This window comes from Rhinopithecus bieti, unplaced genomic scaffold (genome assembly GCF_001698545.2).
Source record: "Rhinopithecus bieti isolate Rb0 unplaced genomic scaffold, ASM169854v2 scaffold_77662, whole genome shotgun sequence".
In the NCBI taxonomy this organism is placed as follows: domain Eukaryota; kingdom Metazoa; phylum Chordata; class Mammalia; order Primates; family Cercopithecidae; genus Rhinopithecus; species Rhinopithecus bieti.
Window position 1 is genome coordinate 611,811 of NW_016829485.1, and position 19,384 is coordinate 631,194.

The 19,384-nt window shown below is 49.6% G+C and overlaps 1 protein-coding gene across 1 annotated transcript in view; it reads right to left on the reverse strand.

Annotated features, from left to right (window-relative positions):
• The window catches only part of USP42 (ubiquitin specific peptidase 42), a 50,159-nt gene that overhangs the window by 1,048 nt on the left and 29,727 nt on the right, over positions 1 to 19,384 (reverse strand). The window contains 11 exon segments of the mRNA XM_017864774.1: positions 961 to 1,004; positions 3,476 to 3,777; positions 5,347 to 6,549; positions 6,551 to 6,784; positions 10,134 to 10,228; positions 10,338 to 11,057; positions 12,716 to 12,869; positions 14,376 to 14,476; positions 14,970 to 15,110; positions 16,438 to 16,549; positions 17,598 to 17,680. Of these exon segments, the coding sequence (XP_017720263.1) occupies positions 997 to 1,004; positions 3,476 to 3,777; positions 5,347 to 6,549; positions 6,551 to 6,784; positions 10,134 to 10,228; positions 10,338 to 11,057; positions 12,716 to 12,869; positions 14,376 to 14,476; positions 14,970 to 15,110; positions 16,438 to 16,549; positions 17,598 to 17,680 (3,153 nt within the window). The 3' untranslated portion in view covers positions 961 to 996.

Sequence of the window (19,384 nt, forward strand, 5' to 3'; positions counted from 1 at the left end):
TAGAGCTTATTCCCGGACGCCCTGCCAGCTGCTCCAGAAGGCTGGGGAAGCTCTTCCTTGAGGAGGTCACTCTGCCTTCCTGGGTGGAAGTGAGGGAACTGGCGGTGCGAGCAGCTCAGCCAGGGAGGCGCCATCTGCTGGGCCCCGCCGCCGCCAGCCCCCAGCTGCCTCCTCCACCTCCGTCCTCACAGCCCCTTACTTGGGAAGTTTAGCTCCTTACATAGGATTGGGCCTCTCACTTGAGGACACATTGATAAAGCCTGTTAATTAACGGCCAGTTGATCCACAGACTCTTCACTTGGAAATTCATTTTAAATTTCTCTTGCTGACTACATGTGACAGACACATTTGGACAAAGTTTCCTTTCAAGGGAAAAATGGTCCGCTGACCCCTTTAGGTCCACAAGGGTCAGGTATAAAACCAGTGACTCTCCCAGGACCCCTGTGTAAATTGACCCAACACAGCCCTGCAGCTCTGAGGTCCTGATCTGCCACTCGGCCACCTTCCCACGGTTTTGTACAGTGGGTGCTGGGTGGGTGCTGGCTCTGGCTCAGTGTGACCTCGGGGTGCAAAGAGCAGCACAGGGGACGGGATGGGACGGGGGAGGGAGTGGGCACCGGGCCTCTCCCTTCCCAGATGTTTATCAAAGGCCCGTGGGCTCAGCTGCTGTGAGCCAGGTTGGCTTTTCCCAGTGAGGGGCAAGGGAACAGGGCAACTCCACCTGCGAGAGGGACGCGGGTCTTCCCGGCCAGTAATGCAAAGGTGACGAGGTGGAGGGTCTAGGTCTGTCCCCAAGCACGTGGCCTGTGTCTGGCCTGGCTGGGAACCTGCCGGGGCCTCTCCATGGCTCTGCCCACTCCTATGGGCCCAGCCCACAGGCAGAACCACAGAATTAAAACTCCTCTGCCTGAATCCCCTCAGCGCCACCACAAACAATGAAGAAACAGGAAAACAGCTTACCATAACTAGTGAGTTTTTTGTTTTGAGGCTGAGTTTTCAATCACCTAGAAAGCAAAGGTCAGGAAAGAGATTTTAATGATGGTTGCAAAATTGCCAGTGCCTCTGCTCTGCGTTGCGTCAAGTGGCTATGGTCAGTCACTGCGGTTCCCTGTTGAGTGCCTGAGGCCACTTCCCCGCAAGGTGAGCAGGGATGTCCCGGCACTCAGCTGCTGCTCCCAGGGTTTTACTGACATCAAAGGGTTTACGTGATGACTGAGACTGAGGGCTCCATCCAACCCACGCACACCCTGACATTAGGACAACAGATCTCAGGCCCAAGAACTGAACTGGGCAGAACAGAGCCAGAGGAGGAGTCTGAAAGAGAAAGGCAAGGAGCCGAAGTCCAGGGCAGAGGGGGCCTGCAGGACCACAGGACGCCAGGTGAGGCGAGGCCGGGCAGCGGCCTTCTCGGGAGGACGAGAAAGGCTCCTCAGTCTGTGCTCGCAGCATAAGTGCCAGCTCCAAACCCTGTCATCGGTGCAGTGGGATGCGCACGGAAACGCAGGCCACCACACACACGCCTGACCACAGCACCCGAGGACGGGCACGGAAACGCAGGCCACCACACACACACACACGCCTGACCACAGCACCCGAGACAGGACGCAAACAAGTTCACGTTCAACCTCCCTCCTGCTGGACCAGCTGCCTTGGGGACCATCACTGTCTCCCAGCAGCCCCGGCTGGGAGCCCACGATCCTGGGAGCCCGCACCACACGCAGAATGAGCCCATTCACTGCATCCTCGGGCACCAAGCAGCCCTCACGAATCCCCTTCCCCGACTCGCTGAAATGGGAAGGCAAAACCAATTCTGAAATGTCCAGAATGTCTACAACACAGACAGCAAAGACCTGCCGGCTCCCCGCCCTCGCCGACAGCGCTGGTGCCTGTCCTGGGCTCCGACTGTTTCCCCAGCACTCCACAGGCAAGTGTGCCCCACGGGGCTCGCCCCGCAGCCCCGGCTCTCTGTTACACACTAAGGACCACCTGCCCCTCAATCAACAATGCACGCTGGCTCTAGGCTGCTGGCAGGGACAGGCCTTCCCCAGCACACACAGCTCCACCTAACCCACGATACAGCTGAGAAGCAAAGGCCTCAGGGGCAGCCCTGATGATTCGTCACAAGTCCCTGGGAGGAGGGCATGCACTTCATACGTGAATGCAAACAACCGGCATTCAGGTAAGGATGACCAACTTTTTCTGTGAGGGGGCAAATAATAAACACTCTCCGCTTGGCGAGCCACACAGTCCCTGCCCTGCTGCAGCCACTCGCCTGTCAGGCAGTGACAGCAAAGCCACCCGACAGCGTGCGAACGCGCCTGGCTGTACCCCGATCAAGCCACAGACACTGCGGTCTGAACTTCACATCATTTTCATGTGAAACGCATTGTTCTTCTTTGCGATTATTTCCAACCACTTAAAAAGGTTAAAACCATTCTTCACTCCAAGTTCATACAAAGCCAGGTGACCGGCCGAAGCTGGCCGCAGGGCTGCAGTTTGCCAACTTCTGCTCTAGGTCCACTGACTCGAGTGACATCCACTTCTAATAGGCTCACAGCTCCTCTCCAGGACCAGCGGTCACTGGACACCAACCAGAGAGGAAGCGGGGAGGCTGCCTCAAGTGCAGTCAGAGCACAGCGCGTGGCCACATGACAGAGACACAGCCCCACAGGGCAGAAGAGAATCTAGGACACCTGGCAGCGACAGTCAGCGGCCCACCACACCGCCTCTGTGGTGTCAGGCAGAGGCCGACGCCCGTGCTTCTAACGACCCAAGCAAGCAAATCAGTACTGAGCACCAGGGCACACTCAGAATGCTGCAGGTTTAAGGATTCAGGAGAGTAATGCATATACTGTAAAAGTATTTCTATCAAAAATGCTTTAAAACCAAGAGTTCTCGAGACCATCCTGTTTAACAGGGTGAAACTCTGTCTCTACTAAAAACACAAAATTTAGCTGGGCATGGTGGCAGGCGCCTATAGTTCCAGGTACTCGGGAGGCTGAGGCAGGAGAATGGTGTGAACCCGGGAGGCGGAGCTTGCAGTGAGCTGAGATTGCACCACTGCACTCCTGCCTGGGCGACAGAGCAAGACTCCGTCTCAAAAAATAAATAAAATAAAATAAAATAAAATAAAATAAAATAAAACCAAGATTTCTGGTCCTTCATGAGGCAAACACTAAAGAAGCCCAGAGCCATATGTTCCAGGGCTTTGGTGACACACAGGTGGTGCTGCCCTCAGTCCTGTGTCACTTAGGCTTTCAATAAACGCTAAGGGTTTGGTGCTAAGGAGCCAAACTGGGCAACAGCACCGCACTGCAGGGACGAGCACTGAGGCCGCACCCTGTCTGGCAGGGGTGATCTGAGTAACTGCACCCTCTGATGCCACCTGAGGTTTTCTATGTATTATTCACCCTTTGCAAAGAAAATGTATTAAGAAATAGTTTCTATCTTCTTAATTCCAAGTATCTCCTCTTACCCTGGCCATACTCAAAGAGATGACACCTGTCATCCCTGCTTTCCATCCGTAAGTGTTTCGTTTTCTCACGGAAAGGTCCTACGCCTTCCAGAGGCGGGCCACCGGGCAGAGGAAAGCCGCCCTGGGCTCTCCGGAACTGGGCAACAGTCTCCAAGCTGGCGGCCCTGGGTAAGTGCAGTTCTGAATCTTTAACAAAGTCCTCTGATTTTCTTGAATGTCTCTTCTTTTTCTTCTTCTTTTTTTTGTGTCTGTGGAGGTCAGCGTCAGAGCATGCTGCTGAGAGGTCTGAGTCCTGCTGATGCCTGCAGAAGCAAAAGCCAGAATTCAAACCCCTAAAACGCAAAACCACCTGTAGCAGACCCTGGAGCTTGGCCTCTATACCCGTTCACTGAGAACATTCACTGCACAAACAGGCGCAATTCTTATCTAATTAACAACGTCGGCCAGGCATGGTGGCGCACACCTGTAGTCCCAGCTACCCGGGAGGCTGAGGCAGGAGGATCACTTGAGCCCAGGAGGTTGACAAAGCTGCAGTGAGCTACGACTGCAACACTGCACTCCAGCCTGGGCAACAGAGCCAGACCCTGTCTCAAAAATTTAACAAGTCTGCCTTCAGTGTAATGACTGTTTCAGCCCAGGCTCATAAATTCACCAACTTCAGCTCCATCGCTGAACAGCCCCACCTCTGCTTCAGTTTTCTCAGGACTAAGGTTGTTGGACAAACACTGCAGGGAGGATTCTGCTGGCTTTTCCCGAAACCAGTGGTTACTTGAAGGGAAAGGAAATACTAAGCCTCCTTCCCTCCCATGTGCCTGAGACACCTGGCAGCGATACTATTTTTTCCCTCAAGTAACCACTGCCTATTTTCCCTATGGCTTTTGCTAATCTTTTCCCAGGGTTTCAATTTCAAGAGATGTCAACTAAAATTACTAATTCTGTTCCTGCTCATCCATCTCATCACGGATAAGTCATTTTCAAGACAATCACCCAACAATTTAGCTTTTTAAAAATACAAAAACAGGCCAGGTGCAGTGGCTCATGTCTGTGATACCAGCACTTTGGGAGGCCCAGGCAGGAGGATCGCTTGAGCCTAGGGGTTTGAGAACCACCCGGGCAGCATAGCGAGACCCTGTCTTTACAAAAACAAAAAATTAGTTGAGGGTGGTAGCACATGTCTGTAGTCCCGGCTACTCCAGAGGCTGAGGGCTGAGGCAGAAAGATCATTTGAGCCCAGGAGGTCAAGGCTGCAGTGAGTTATGATGGCATCACTGCACTCCAGCCTGGGTGACAGAGGAAGACCCTATCTCTTAAAAAATACAGAAACAAATTTCCCAATTGGATTTCAAGTTGAAAAATGGAGCCAAAAACAAAGGCCGAGGAAACAAAGGTGTCTCAGAGGCCCACGCTGGACCGGAAGGCAGGAACAGGAGACATGCACCTCCTGTTGTCTGCCTACCTCACAGCCACTGAATTTCAGGAAAATATAACAGATAGGAAAACAGAACTACATCTGACAAATAATAATATTAACACCAATTCTAAGGTCAAAGACTCCCAATTTTTCATTTATGGAACAATTCATGCTTACTCCTGGAAGAGTTACAAAGCATTCACCAAAAATGGCACTATCATTTTGAAAAGGAGGTTGTTAGGCATTTAACGACACCATGAAATAAAGATACAGCTTAAAAACAGCAATTTTTTACAAATCTGTAAAAAGAGTGGAATCTCAAAACCTACAGAAATGAGACACAAATCAAACGATACAACTACGGCCTGACCCGTCACTTGTTCCTGAGTCGGGTGAGAAGGGACAGGCCCCACTGCTGACAGCGCCGCCAGCCCGCGAGGAGCACAGGCCCCAGGCTCACCTGGAGTCGCGCTCTCGGTGTTTGTCTTTGGATTTCTTTTTCTTCTTTGATTTTTTGTGCTTCTTCACTTTAGGCTCTTCTAGAGGGTCCTTCAGTTCGCTCCTCCGGGCTTTCTTCTCGACATGGCTGTCACTGTTTTCCACGCTGTCGTGTCTCCGTTTCCGTGACTTTACATTTTCGTGTTCGTGAAACCGATCAGAGAGGTTACAGTTGTCTCCGGCTACAAGTGCAGTTCTGTCGTGGGAGAAGCGGTCGGGGTGCGGGGCGAGAGCGTGGGGCGCTCCTGCACGGGGGCTGCCAAGGCGGTGCCGCTCCCTCTCCCGGGCTGGCTCGGAGCCCCTACGGCCCCGACTGTGGTCCTTACGCGGCCGCTCATGCAGCCCGGCCCGCTCGTGCTCGCGGCCGCCGTGGAAGGGCTTCCAGTCCCGGGCGGCGTACGGGGCGTACCTGTCATGGTAGTACCGGCACCTGTCCCAGCGCGGCCTGTCGGCGTAGAACTTCTCCCGGCCCCAGCCATGCTCGCCCTCGGTGTAGTGGTGTCTGACCCAGTCCGGCTCCGCCCCACTCCGGTGTCGGGAGTGGTGGTGACTGTACCTGCCCAGAGAGCCGCGCTCGCCGGGGCTGGGCCTGTCGCCGTGGCCGGGGTGGTGCTCCGCAGCGTGGCGGTCCTGGCGGTCGCGCTCCCGGGGGCAGGTGCCGCGCCGCCGGTGGCGGTGGCCCTCAGTCTTGCTCCTGCTCTCTCTGGCGGGCTCCCCGCTGGACGAACGCTCCCTCCGGCTGCGGTAGTGGCCTCGGTCCACCTTTCTGAGGCTGCCGATTTTCTCCTTCACCGGGGAAGGGCCTGGAGCTTTCGGCGCCGCGGCGTCCTCGCCCCTCTCGCCGGGGCTAGGCTCTGCATCCCCTTCCGGGTGACCGGCCGGGGCCGCCTCCGGCACAGGAGCTAGCGGCCCCTCTGCGGCCTCGGGCGCGCCCGAGCTCTGGGGCAGGTCCTGACCGTCCCAGGCATGGTCCCCGCTGGGGTGAACAAGGAGCGGCTGCTCGCAGGGCTCCTCCGACCGCGCAGGCAGAGCCGGACTCAACTCCTCCGGGGCTTCCGCCATCGCAGAGTCCCGCGGGCCCTCCGCTATCATCCCCTTTGCGTCCTGGGACAGCGGGCTCGCGTCGCCCGTTAAGCTCCCGGGATCACACAGGTCCGGGGCGCTGTTCCCCCGCGATGTCCTGCCCAGCGCCGGGCGGAAGCTCTTCCGGGGCGGCAGCCAAGGCCTCCCAAGCGCCTTCTTTGGTAGTGGGAGTGCCGGGATCCGGGGGCGACGGAGCCTTCTTGGTGCTGCTGAGGCTGGCGGCCGCATCCGGTTCCTCCAGGGATTCGGCGGCGGGGCTGCCAGGCTGGGGCTCGGGATCGCCGTCCTCGGGAGGGCCCCTCTCTGCTCCAGGTGCACTGCAGTCCCCAAACAAACAAACACACCCGTTAGCGTGGGCTTCACAGGCTCGTGTCATTGCATTACAGGGAGAAATACTTCAAAACGTTCACTTGCTATTTCGTCTCTTTAAATACATCTCGCTGAAGCCCAGTATTAGGCTAGTACTACTATCTCTGGAAACTCCCAATTTTCTGTTTCCCTTATTAAACAAAAATAAAATGTTTTATCATCAAGCCCAGCTCCTAGCCTATTTTTCAAAGCAATAATCCTACAGTTGTAGGCTCTTCCTGTTTCTGGATATTCCTCTAGTTCTTCCAATTCCTCTATTGTTTTGTTTTGTTTTTTGAGGGACGGAGTCCCACTCTGTTGCCCAGGCTGGAGAGCAATGGCGTGATCTCAGCTCTCTGCAACCTCCACCTCCTAGGCGCAAGCGATTCTCCTGACCCAGCTTCTCAAGTAGCTGGGATTACAGGCGCCCACCACCACGCCCAGCTAATTTTGGTATTTTTTAGTAGAGATGGGGTTTCACTAAACCTTGGGCAAGCTAGTCTCAAACTCCTGACCTCAGGCGATCTGCTCACCTCAGCCTCCCAAAGTGCTGGGATTACAAGCGTGAGCCACCGCACCTGGCTGCAATTCCTTTAGTTCTTCCTAATAACCAAGACTAAAGAAAAACCTCCAGTGATGACAGGGCTTCCTCCTTTTCCTCTGGACTCCCTTTCTCTAATTTCTCTTGAACCCTCAAAGGTAGAGCGGCTACCTCCAAACAAAGCCAGCAGCTCCTCCAATTACTGACAAATTGTGAGAAATCAGAGGCTTTAGCAAAACTTGCTGTAGTAAATTAACTCTGCCCTTTGATTCCCGCAGAGCTTTCAATATGTCCTCAGGGTTAATAATGAAAGCTGCTGTTGGCCTGGGCTTGTCTGCACAGCCATCTACCTCACCCTCATGCAACCTGGCCTAGGAAAGGCCAGAGTCCTCTGGCTGAGGGAGCGCGTGTCCAAGCCAGCCTATCCGTAGGTTGGGAATGAGCATTCCCTGCCTGCAGGGTTCACCCCATTCCGTTTTAACATCTAAGCCCTCCTAACAGAGGGCCTCAGTGAGGGCACTCCCAGCTGCCAGGGGCCATTCTGGGGTTGCCACAGTGATGGGAGCCCCACCAGGACGACGAGCAACCCCACAGGTGAGTGCGTGCCAACGACTATGCGGGTAAAAACTACGGGTGTGTTACTGGCACGGTTTTCACAGACACTGTTTCCAGGAAGATACCTAGTATACAAATCTAGAGTCGATCATGCCGTGATTTCATCACAACTTCACCAGAAGTTGTTCGCCATGAGAACATGACTTCCTGAAGGCGAACCTGCACCTGGCACCGAGTATGGTGACATCTGGCCGCGCTCTGAGCTGTCATTCACAGCCAACCTGTGCAGAGACGCGAGCACTGCTCGCACACAGCCTCTCGCCACAGGGCCGTCCTGCCTGGTTCTTTGCATGAAGCCACTGTCACTGCATGACAAATTCCTTTCCTCTTACTCTGGACTAACATTACATTTACATTTTTGACTAACATTACATGATTTTTTAAAAATTGTGGGGCAGGTTTTATTATCTATAATTTCAGAATCCTCGAGGGGCCTTTACGAAGTAGTCACATACCTCATACATAAGGTCAACAACAGCCCACACATGATGGCGGTCCGTAAGATCACAATAGAGCTGAAAAATCCCTGTCACCCTAACTGTCCTAACATCCTAGTGACGGCGGTCTGTAAGATCACAACAGAGCTGAAAACTCCCATCACTGTAACAGTCCAAGGGCAACACATGACTCATGAGTGTGGTGATGCTGGTGTAAATAAACCCACTGCACTGCCAGTCCCATGAAAGTCTAGCACATACAATTAGTACATAATAGATGATAACGGTAATAAACGACTCTGCTGGCCGGGCGCGGTGGCTCACGCCTGGAATCCCAGCACTTTGGGAGGCCGAGGCGGGCGGATCACAAGGTCAGGAGATCGAGACCACGGTGAAACCCCGTCTCTATTAAAAATACAAAAAATTAGCTGGGTGCGGTGGCGGGCGCCTGCAGTCCCAGCTACTCAGGAGGCCGAGGCAGGCAAATGGCGTGAACCTGGGAGGCGGAGCTTGCAGTGAGCCGAGATTGTGCCACTGCACTCCAGCCTGCGGCACAGAGCGAGACTCTGTCTCAAAAAAAAGTTTTAAAATTTACAAGTAGAAAAAAGCTTATCAATATGGATATAAAGAACCTATTCTTGTAGCTGGGCGTGGTGGTGCCTGCCTGTAGTCCCCGCTACTCGGGAGGCTGAGGCAGGAGAATTGCTTGAACCCGGGAGGCAGAGGCTGCAGTGAGCTGAGATCGTACCACTGCACTCCAGCCTGGTGACAGAGCAAGACTCCGTCTCAAACGAAGTTATTTTTGTACAGCTGTATAGTGTTTGTGTTTTAAGCTAAGTATTATTACAAAAGAGTCAAAGAGTTTAAAATTAAAAGTTTATAAAGTAACATAGTTACAGTAAGCAAAGGTGTGTTTACTATTGAAGAAATCAATTTTTTAAACAAATTGAGTGTAGCCGAAGTGTGCAGTGTTTCTAGAGTCTACAGTAGTGCACAGTCCCAGGCCCCACATTCACTCAGCACTCGCTCACTCACTGGCTCACCCACAGCACCCTCCAGTCCTGCCAGCTCCATTCATGGTAAGTGCCCGTACGGGTGTGCCAGTTTTCCTTTTATACCGTATTTTTACTGTCCCTTTTCTATGTTTAGATACACAAATACCACTGTGTTACAGCTGCCTACAGGATCCAGTGCAGTCACAGGTTGTGCAGGTTTGTGGCCCAGGAGCAGCAGGCCACACCATCTCGGTCTGTGTGACCCACTGTGGTGCTGACATGACAACCACATGGTTGTTGTGAATGGACGGTTGTGAATGGACGTCCTGTTGTGAATGGACGGTTGACTGTATGTGCTCCTTGACAGGACTGAGAGCCCTGGCCTAGACCCTCAGCACACCCTCCCATAATCATTCTTCATGAGAAAGATGAAATGAGATGGCGCTTGAAGGTGTGCCAGTAACACTGCTAACCAGAGAGGTGGCCACGCAGGAGGAGAAATAGCATGGTGAGTACATTAAGTTTCCGTGGACTCGGTCCTGTATGCCACATTTTTTCTTTACTGTTCTAAAAGGCAAGTTAATAAATCCTATACGTCATAATTCAAATCATTCTAGGATTCAAAACATTCACTATAAAATTTCTACAGCATTCCTATACTGATACATCTGCAGGCCACTGGATTTCCCACTATGCTGCCACACGTGCCTCAGATTTACTCTTGCGTTACCTCATTTCATCTGTCGAGCCTTTCAGTTTGTTGCTAAGCTTGAAGGTCTCTAAGATTTCGTCTTCTGGGAGAGACGGCAAAGGAGCAGGCATCAACTGCAATAAAAACAAAAATATTTCAGCTTCAGTCGCCAGCTCCATGCCTCCTGAAATCCAGCCAAGGGAACTGCCACGAACGAGGCTGAAGACCCCGACGCACACTCACCTTTCCAGGAAGACCGTTTGCCTTAGCAAAGGGATTTTCTGAGTGCAGGGCAGGCTGGCCTTGGCAGCTGGCACCATCGGGCGGCAGGCCGTTTTCTTTTGGGTCACTGTCACTGTCTGCACTATTAGCACCGTTTAGGGTCACGGGTTCTTGGAGCTCGTGCGGAGCAGCCTCCTCATCTTCGGCATCTCGGCCGGGAGAGTGGGAGCTCGCAATCGTACCAATCCCATTCTCCTTGCCTAGCCCCTTCGACTCCTCGTCAGAGTCCTCAGAGGACTCGGCGCCATAGGGGACTAGCACGCTGGAGTTCAGCTTGGATTTGCCATTCATCACGGGCTGGGAACAGGATTCGCTGCGGGGGATCGGTTTTGTTACTTTACTAGAGACTGACATCGTGGATGCATTCGAGGTAGACTGTACTGCAGAATTGGTAATGGTAGAAGAGGGAACGGGCTTGGTAGCGTTCTCCAAAGAATTGTTATGAAGGTTAGGCTGAGACTGACACTGGCGAACAGGCAACTTGTTGTGAATACTGATTGTAATTTTTTGTTTCTTAGGATGTTCTGGGATCACTGAAGACCTATTAACTGACCAGTTTTGGACAGAAGCTGAAGCATTAACAGGACTAGCCCTGTTGATACTGGAATTCCCGTTAGGACTTGACATGGAACTGCTTGGTGTGTCTTTCAATGGTCCAGTCCCATTTAAGTGAGGTGGATTCTGGAAGAAAAGCACCAGCCAGTCAGAGCTCCAGAAACATGGTCATAGAAACACAACCCATTTTGGCTAATGGGTCCTTCCCATTTTGCTTTTTTTTTTTTTTTTTCAGGACTAACAAGTTTCATACACCTGGAAATGTTCTCTGTTTTTCTCAATCCCTCCTACCCACGCATACTTTCCACAGGCCCTAGTTTTCTGGCAATAAATCAACAAACAGGACATACATGTTTCACAGGATACAATCCTCAGACCAAACTCTTTCTGTTCCAGATCTGATCGAAATCAGCAGGCCTGTGGCATGGAGTCACACACTTGCTCCCTGGTTGGGTTTCCTGGGAGCTCACCGCTGCAGAGTGCCAGGAAGGAGGAATCACCCTGGCCTCGGAGCAAAGGAGACGGTCACATGGGCAGAGAGTAGGGGCTGCTTCAGCCGCTGCTCGCTCAGCCATGACCCCCACCACTGCCCCACAATGTCTCCACATTCTCCTCATGCAGTTAATACATTCGCTGCAGGTTCCCACCATGGCTGCTGCATCCCCATGGAGGCACAGGCCTGAACGCCAGTTAATAGATCATGTGTGGCCTTCACGGTGTCTTCTCAAATACCTGAACTGGCTGCCATCTTAACACTGGAAAGCTTCATGGTAAAAACAAAAACAGTCTGGAAAAGCAATGACAGCCACCCCTTCCTACAGGGCACATGCCCTCCTGTTTGCCAGAGTCCTGATGTCACTCTGGAGCAGAGCCCAATAGGGGAGCCCGCTGGGCATTTGATGTGTGACTCTGTTATACCTCAAATACTGCCTGATGTCCATAAAATAAAGCACACAGCTAGCCAGTGTATGTGATCATCCAAAACATACTCAAGCCGAAAGCTGTGAAGATGCCACAGCCCAGATGAGGCCCCCACTCTGGAATTCTGTGTTCCCTGTGACACTAGCTCACTACTGTTCGCCCCGACGGGACCAACAGGGAGTAAAATCAAATCCAGGGGGACAGCAGCCAGAAACACCACACCCCTGAAACGACTAAATGGACCTAACAAATGTGTTGTTGTAAACAGATCGCTTTCCTGGAGTCCAAGAGGAATTAAGAATGGAAGTCCAGAGGGGACCTAGAATGTAAGGATGCTGACACCCAGGCTTTCCTCTTTCCTCCCCACTGGTGCGGTATGCTGTGTATTTTGGGGTTTTTGTTTTTTCGGAGGGTTCTTTTGGAGACGGGGTCTCACTCTGTTGCCCAGGCTGGAATGCAGTGGTGCGATCTCAGCTCACTGCAACCTCTGCCTCCTGGACTCAAGTGATCCTCCTGCCTCAGCCTCCCGAGCAGCTGGGACCACAGCACACACCACCATACCCGCTGATTTTTGTAGTTTTTGTGGAGACGGGGTTTCACCCTGTTGCCCAGGCTGGTCTCAAACTACTGAGCTCAAGTGATCCACCTGTCTCGGCCTCCCAAAGTGCTGGGATTACAAGCGTGAGCCACTGCACCCAGCTGTTTTCTGTATATTTGAAATACTGTGTAAGAGGGTTTGATTAAACCGTGAGAAGACATTCAGATGTATTTGAGGACAAAGAATCACTACAATTGAACTTGAGAGTCTGAAGTTACATTTTAAAAATTAACATAAAAATGTTATTCTCCCTATGGACTGTTACCTTTATCATGTGAGAGGGAAGCTGTGGTCCGATAAACCCTGGCGCAGCCTGTTTGTTGGTGACAACCCGCTGACTGATGACGGGGCGGGGAGAGGACTGGCCGGGGCTATGGGTGGGATGAGTAAGTTCACCTCCATTTTTCACATCATGAGACCTGGAGACAAGGAGAGTGATACTTAGGGTGACACAGGATACCTCCTTAGGAGAGATTCATTTATAAATTCAACAGCATTTAACCCCTCAGGCAGAAAACTGATGAAAAAAATAGCATGTTTATGCTACACCATATGGAGCTATACACATCCTTTCCTTCAGGCTAACATCAGGCACTCAGATCAGGAGACAACAAGGATAACTGGGTAAATGAGACTTTTTAAACTGTGTATTCTGAAGATGCTATTTCATCTGAAAGGTATTTTTTTTCTGTTTATTCATATTTTCCTTTTTTTGAGACAGGGTCTTACTATGTTGCCCAGGCTGGACTGCAGTGGAACAGTTATCGCTCACTGCGGCCTTGCCCACCTGCCTCAGCCTCCTGAGTAGCTGGGACCACAGACATGCACCACCACAGCTGGCTAATTTTTTTATTTTCTGTAGAGATGGGGTCTTATGTTGTTGCCCAGGCTTATATTTTTCTAATTATAAATATATGCCACTGTAGAATATCTATAGTGTCCAAAAAAGTCAGAAACAAAATTCTAACCCTCATCTTGGCCTGAGGCCTCCTCCGATTGTCATCTGTGCTTCAGCCCAACTGCCGAAATCCAACACCAGTGTTTAATATTTCAACGTGCAGACATGAGCATTCTGCCAGTTAGACATTTGAGGATATTCTTAATTTTCAGCTATCAAACATTTTTTCCAAAAGTGGAGTGAGTGAGTGAGTGAAAAGTATATGCAGCCACAACAGGACAGAGCTGGGCACGGGCCCTGGCCTTGGCCTGGAAGGCAACTGACCTGTGCTCCAGGTTGGGAGGCGCTGGCTGTGACCACGCCAGGCACTCAGAGGCCCCTTTCCGAGGTCTCCACTCACTCTCCTGTGGCTCCTGGTCCACTCCATTGCTGCCTGCAGCAGAAGCCCACCCTCCTCAGCTACCCCCTCTCCCTGCAGCTGCACCTTCAGCGCTCACGGCCACAGAGTGCGATGCGGAGCAAACTCATCATCCTGCTCAGACACTACCTTTCTTACTCTCCAAGCACACGGCAGAGTTGATAGTTTTTGTTTTTGTTTTTTTGAGACAGAGTCTTGCTCTGTTACTCAGGCTGGAATGCAGTGGCTCAATCATGGCTTACTGCAGACTCAGCCTCCCCAGGCTCAAGTGATCCTCCCACCTCAACTTCCCGAGCAGATGAGACCACAGGCCCACAACACCACACCTGGCTAATTTTTTCGTATTTTGTAGAGATGTGGCTTCACTATGTTGCCCAGGCTGGTCGGTCTTGAACTCCTGGGCTCAAGTGATCCTTCTATCTCAGCTGCCCAAAGTGCTAGGATTATAGGCATGAGGCGCCATGCCCAGGCTAGAAGTGATCTTTAAGCTGCTGGGTTTTGTTTTTTTTTTTTTTTTAAAAACACACTGAATATTGAATTTAAATATGTTGATAAGACAAGAAAAAATAACACACCAGAAAATTTGGCAGTTTGTTTTCATGACAATACCTGATATAAAAGAGCACATAGGCTTGTTGGCTGAGTACCGATCTAATATCACTGGTAGACACAATGGAGTCATTCATTTGATACCAGAGGCCATTGCTAGCCTGTAAATGAGGGCCAATAAAAGACAGAGATTAGATTTAATTAAATGTGGAACACAAGAGAAATTTTTTTTCTTTTTATTTTTTTTTGAGATGGAGTCTCACTCTGTCACCGAGGCTGGTGTACAGTGGCGTGACCTTGCAATCTCCCCCTCCTGGGTTCAAGCAATTCTCCTGCCTCAGCCTCCGGAGCAGCTGGGATTACTGGCAGGTGCCACCACACCCAGATAATTTTTTGTATTTTTAATAGAGGCGGGGTTTCACCATGTTGCCCAGGTTGGTCTCCAACTCCTGACCTCAAGTGATCCCCCAGCCTCAGCCTCCCAAAGTGCAGGGATTAAAGGAGTAAGCCACTGCACCTGGTCAAGAGAAATATTTTTACAACGGGTATTCATATTTTAACTGTAAAAGTTCCACCTCTCCCTACCTCAAGAATGCTACTGCTGTCTTACAGCATGTATGTAACAATAGTTAATAGCAAATCTGCACAGCTTACTTTTATGTAGCAGAAGTAATGGCCAGCATGGCAATTAAAACCAGTGTGGACCAGCACTGCATACAAGACGTAAACAATCGGCTCTCCGTTGGGTTGAGACATATATGGCCGAATATCAAGATACTCAGGGTATTTCACATCCTAACAGAAATGGAAAAAGGAGAAACATTTCTGAGGGCACACATCATTCCACATATTCAGGTAGAGCGTATTTAGAGCTCCCTAGGAGGGGAGACCCACAGAACACCTGAGTCCTGTGATGTTCTAGAAAAACCTAATGCATTTAAAAAACCTAATGCATTTAGCCACCTTTTTTTTCCTTTTTTTTTTGAGATGGCGTGCCACTCTATCACCCAGGCTGGAGTGCAGAGGCATGATCTCGGCTCACTGGAAGCTCTGCCTCCCGGGTTCAAGTGATTGTCCTGCCTCAGCCTCCCGAGTAGCTTGGATTACAGGTGCACTACCACACCCAGCTAATTTTTGTATTTTTAGTAGAGACGGGGTTTCACCATCTTGGCCAGGCTGGTCTTGAACTCCCGACCTCGTGATCCACCTGCCTTGGACTCCCAAAGTGCTAAAATTACAGGCGTGAGTCCCTGCACCTGGGCTAGCCACCTTCGAAAGGGCATGGTTAACCAGAAGGACAGCTGAATCTAAGTGTATTTAAGGCAATCCTGCTGCATTTATTATTTTCTTTTAACAAGTCAAGATCTACATTAAGTGAATTCTTCAAATCCATCAAAGGACAGAGTAACAAAATGACAACTCTCAACATTAATCATTACTTTTATTTTTTTTTGAGACAGAATCTGACTATAGCCCAGGCTGGAGCGCAGTGGCACAATCTCGGCCCACTGCAACCTCTGCCTCCTAGGTTCAAGCGATTCTCCTGTCTCAGCCTCCCGAGTAGCTGGGATTACAAGTGCCTGCCACCACACCCAGCTAATTTTAGTGTTTTTAGTAGAAAAGGGCTTTGCCACGTCGGCCAGAGTGGTCTCAAACTCCTGGCTTCAAGTGATATGCCTGACTAGGCCTTCTAAAGTGCTGGCATTACAGATATGAGCCACCACAATCGGCCGATTATTTAATTTTAATAATTCGGGAATGGATAGTTTATTTCTCTTGCACGCTATTTAGTTTTTGACCACTTTCAATCTTCAGAAAGTGGGAAGAAAATGGGAAAATTCAGTGTACTACCAATCAGAAAACAAACACACAAGACAAAATGAACTCTGGTGAAAAGGTGACAGGGTCTAGCGGGAAGTCCTCTTTGGATTTCAGATTATACAGGCTCTCCCTGTATCCCTCATAACCATGGATACCAACAAAATGGACAATGAAGCCCAAATGTAGGTAATAGTTAACAATTTTGTCATGAGAAAGTCAAGTCCTTAATCCTTAATAGCTACAGACACGTAAGCCTTGAAAGGCTCGACACAAAAGATGATTAATGACATCATCCACATACCTTAGCAATTTTCCCACCAGTAAAATTTGCAAAACGTTTCAGAGAAAGTGTAAGAACATTAGAGGATCTATGGATAGTGAACCTCTTTGAAGCTGGAACCATCTTTTTACACCTTGAAATAAACAGAAACAAAAGTTTAAGGAGACGAATATATACACACAATTTTTGGTATTTTGGTCTTTGTTATTATTCTCAAACATTCCACATTAAGGTTCCAAAAAGGACAGTGGATGAGAACCACCAGTCTTCAACCAACAGTGAAAATATTAACATTAAAAATATAGGGGAACTGCTTACTTAGCGTGAAGGGAAAGGAAGTTAGGACAATTCTGAAAAACCAAGCCATGTGCGCCACCAATAATGTTAAAATTAGGTTAACACAACTTTCTCTCAATTCAAAAGAAACTGAAAAATGAACATGTTCAGACTGGTATAATTATGTGAAAATATGTCTTAAATTCATCTAATTTAAAAATAATAATATTATATGAAAAGAAAGCCCTAACCAGAAACAAAAATAATAAAAATAAATATTAGAAATGTCTGTAGAATTTAAAACAAAGGCAAAATCCCTCTGGTCTTGAAGATTTGATAAAAAAAATTACTCATATTACCTGACCACGAAGTGGAAATCTACTTAAAAACATATGAAAGAGCATTCTTAAAATAGGTACTCCTGACTTCATGGGGAAACATATTAACAAATAATCAAAATTAGAGTTTTCTAGCAAATGCTATCCCTGGGAACCCTCCCTAAGAGAGAAGGAGCCTAGCTATCCCAGAAGAAAGTGACTCCCCACCTGACAGCAGCCCTCTTATCATAAGAAAGTCAAAGAAAATGCTATTCGGCAGACAGGGGATGCCCAGCCACACCTGAAACAGCACTGCTAGGGGAGCAAAGACAGTTTTACCTCTCTCCTCCCACAAAATCTGCCCAATGTCATGCCCCAGGTTTTCACGGGCACAGAGCTGCGCGTCTTGCAGAAATGCACACATCAAGACACTCTGGGCTCTGGCCTTTGGATGACAGGGACCCAGTGTCTTCCAGAGGGTATGAGAAACTCAAGCAACCTAGACACACCAAACTCTCTCCAACCAAGCCTGCCGGCCACCCCCACTGGAGCAGCCAGCATCAAGAACCAAGTCATCACCCAGCATACTTGCTGCACTTGTATGAGTTTTCTCCATCAAGCTGTTCCGGCTTCACAAACTGCTCCAACGCCTTGTTAACACTCTGAGCAGCCTGGAAAGAGAAGAGGTACAAGCACCACATCACCATACACCGCCACTTGTGTCTGGGTCTCGCTCTGCCGCCCAGGCTGGAGTGCAGTGGCACAATTACAGCTCACTGCAGCCTCGACCTCCTGGGCTCAAGCAATCCTCTCACTTTAGCTTCCCGAGCAGCTAAGACCACGGGCATGGCCACCATGCCCAGCTAAAATTTTCATTTTTTTGTAGAGACAGGGGTCTCGCTACATTCCCCAGGCTGGTTTCAAACTCCTGGGCTCAAGTGATCCTCTCACCTCGACCTCCCAAACTGTTAGGATTACAGGTATGAGCCATCATCCCCTGCCATGCCCCTTACTTTTTAAAAGAAAGAAGACTCAAAGATATAAAAGTAAATGAGACGTTTTATGTAAAAATAAAATTTTCCAGGGTGGCTCACGCCTGTAATGCCAGCACTTTGGGAGGCCGAGGCAGGCAGATCACGAGGTCAGGAGATCGAGACCATCCCGGCTAACATGGTGAAACCCCGTCTCTACTAAAAATACAAAAAATTAGCAGGGCATGGTGGCACGCGCCTGTAGTCCCAACTAATTGGGAGGCTGAGACAGGAGAATTGCTTGACCCCAGGAGGTGGAGGCTGCAGTGAGCCGAGATCGAGCCACTGCACTCTAGCCTGGGCAACAGAGCAAGACTCTGTCTCAAAAAAAAAAAAAGAAGAAGAAAAAAATTTTCCTTTAGTAGTATGATGTTCACTTTTATACATCTAAACACCAAATTATATCCCCTCCCATTAAAAATGAGCAGATTAAAGTTAACAAAAACACAGAGGATGCTCATTGCAGCATTACTTAAAACTGCATAAAACTGGAATCAAACCAAATATCCACCAGCAAGGAATTTGGCATAGGAATTAGTCTATCCATTCACTGCACCACACACTGCCCAGAGAGCACACTCACACAGAAAGGTCTCCAACAGAATTACATGAAACAGTGAGTAGCCAGACAGACATCAGACACAATCCCGTTTATATAAAAAGTAAACAGTACATTCTGGAGCAGCACATATCAAACTGTTAAAAAGAATGCATTCGGAGGGATAGCATTTTACATATATCTGCAATGTTACTCATTTTATCATAAGCATGTATTACATCTGCAACCAGAAAATGCAAGCTCAAGAACAAAAAAAAAAAAATAGGAATTCAGAAAATGCAAGAGGCAGGCTGGGCACAGTGGCTGTAGTCCCAGCTACTCAAGAGGCTGAGACAGGGGAAATGCTTGAACCCCGGAGGCGGAGGTTGCAGTGAGCTGATATTGCGCCACTGCACTCCAGCCTGGGTGCCGGAGCAAGACTCCGTCTCAAAAAAAAAAGGAATAATAACCATCTATATTTGGCTAATATAGAAAATCTAGTTTTATTAAGATATTAAATGAAAATTCAGGCCGGGCACAGTGGCTCATAACTATAATCCCAGCACTTTGGGAGGTGGGCAGATCACGAGGTCAAGAGTTCAAGACCATCCTGGCCAATAGGTAAAACTCCATCTCTACTAAAAATACAAAAATTAGCTGGGCATGGTGGCGTGTGCCTATAGTCCCAGCTACTCGGGAGGCTGAGGCAGAAGAATCACTTGAACCCTGGAGACAGAGGTTGCAGTGAGCCGAAATCACGCCACTGTATTCCAGCCTGGGCAACAGAGTGTGATTCCGTCTCAAAA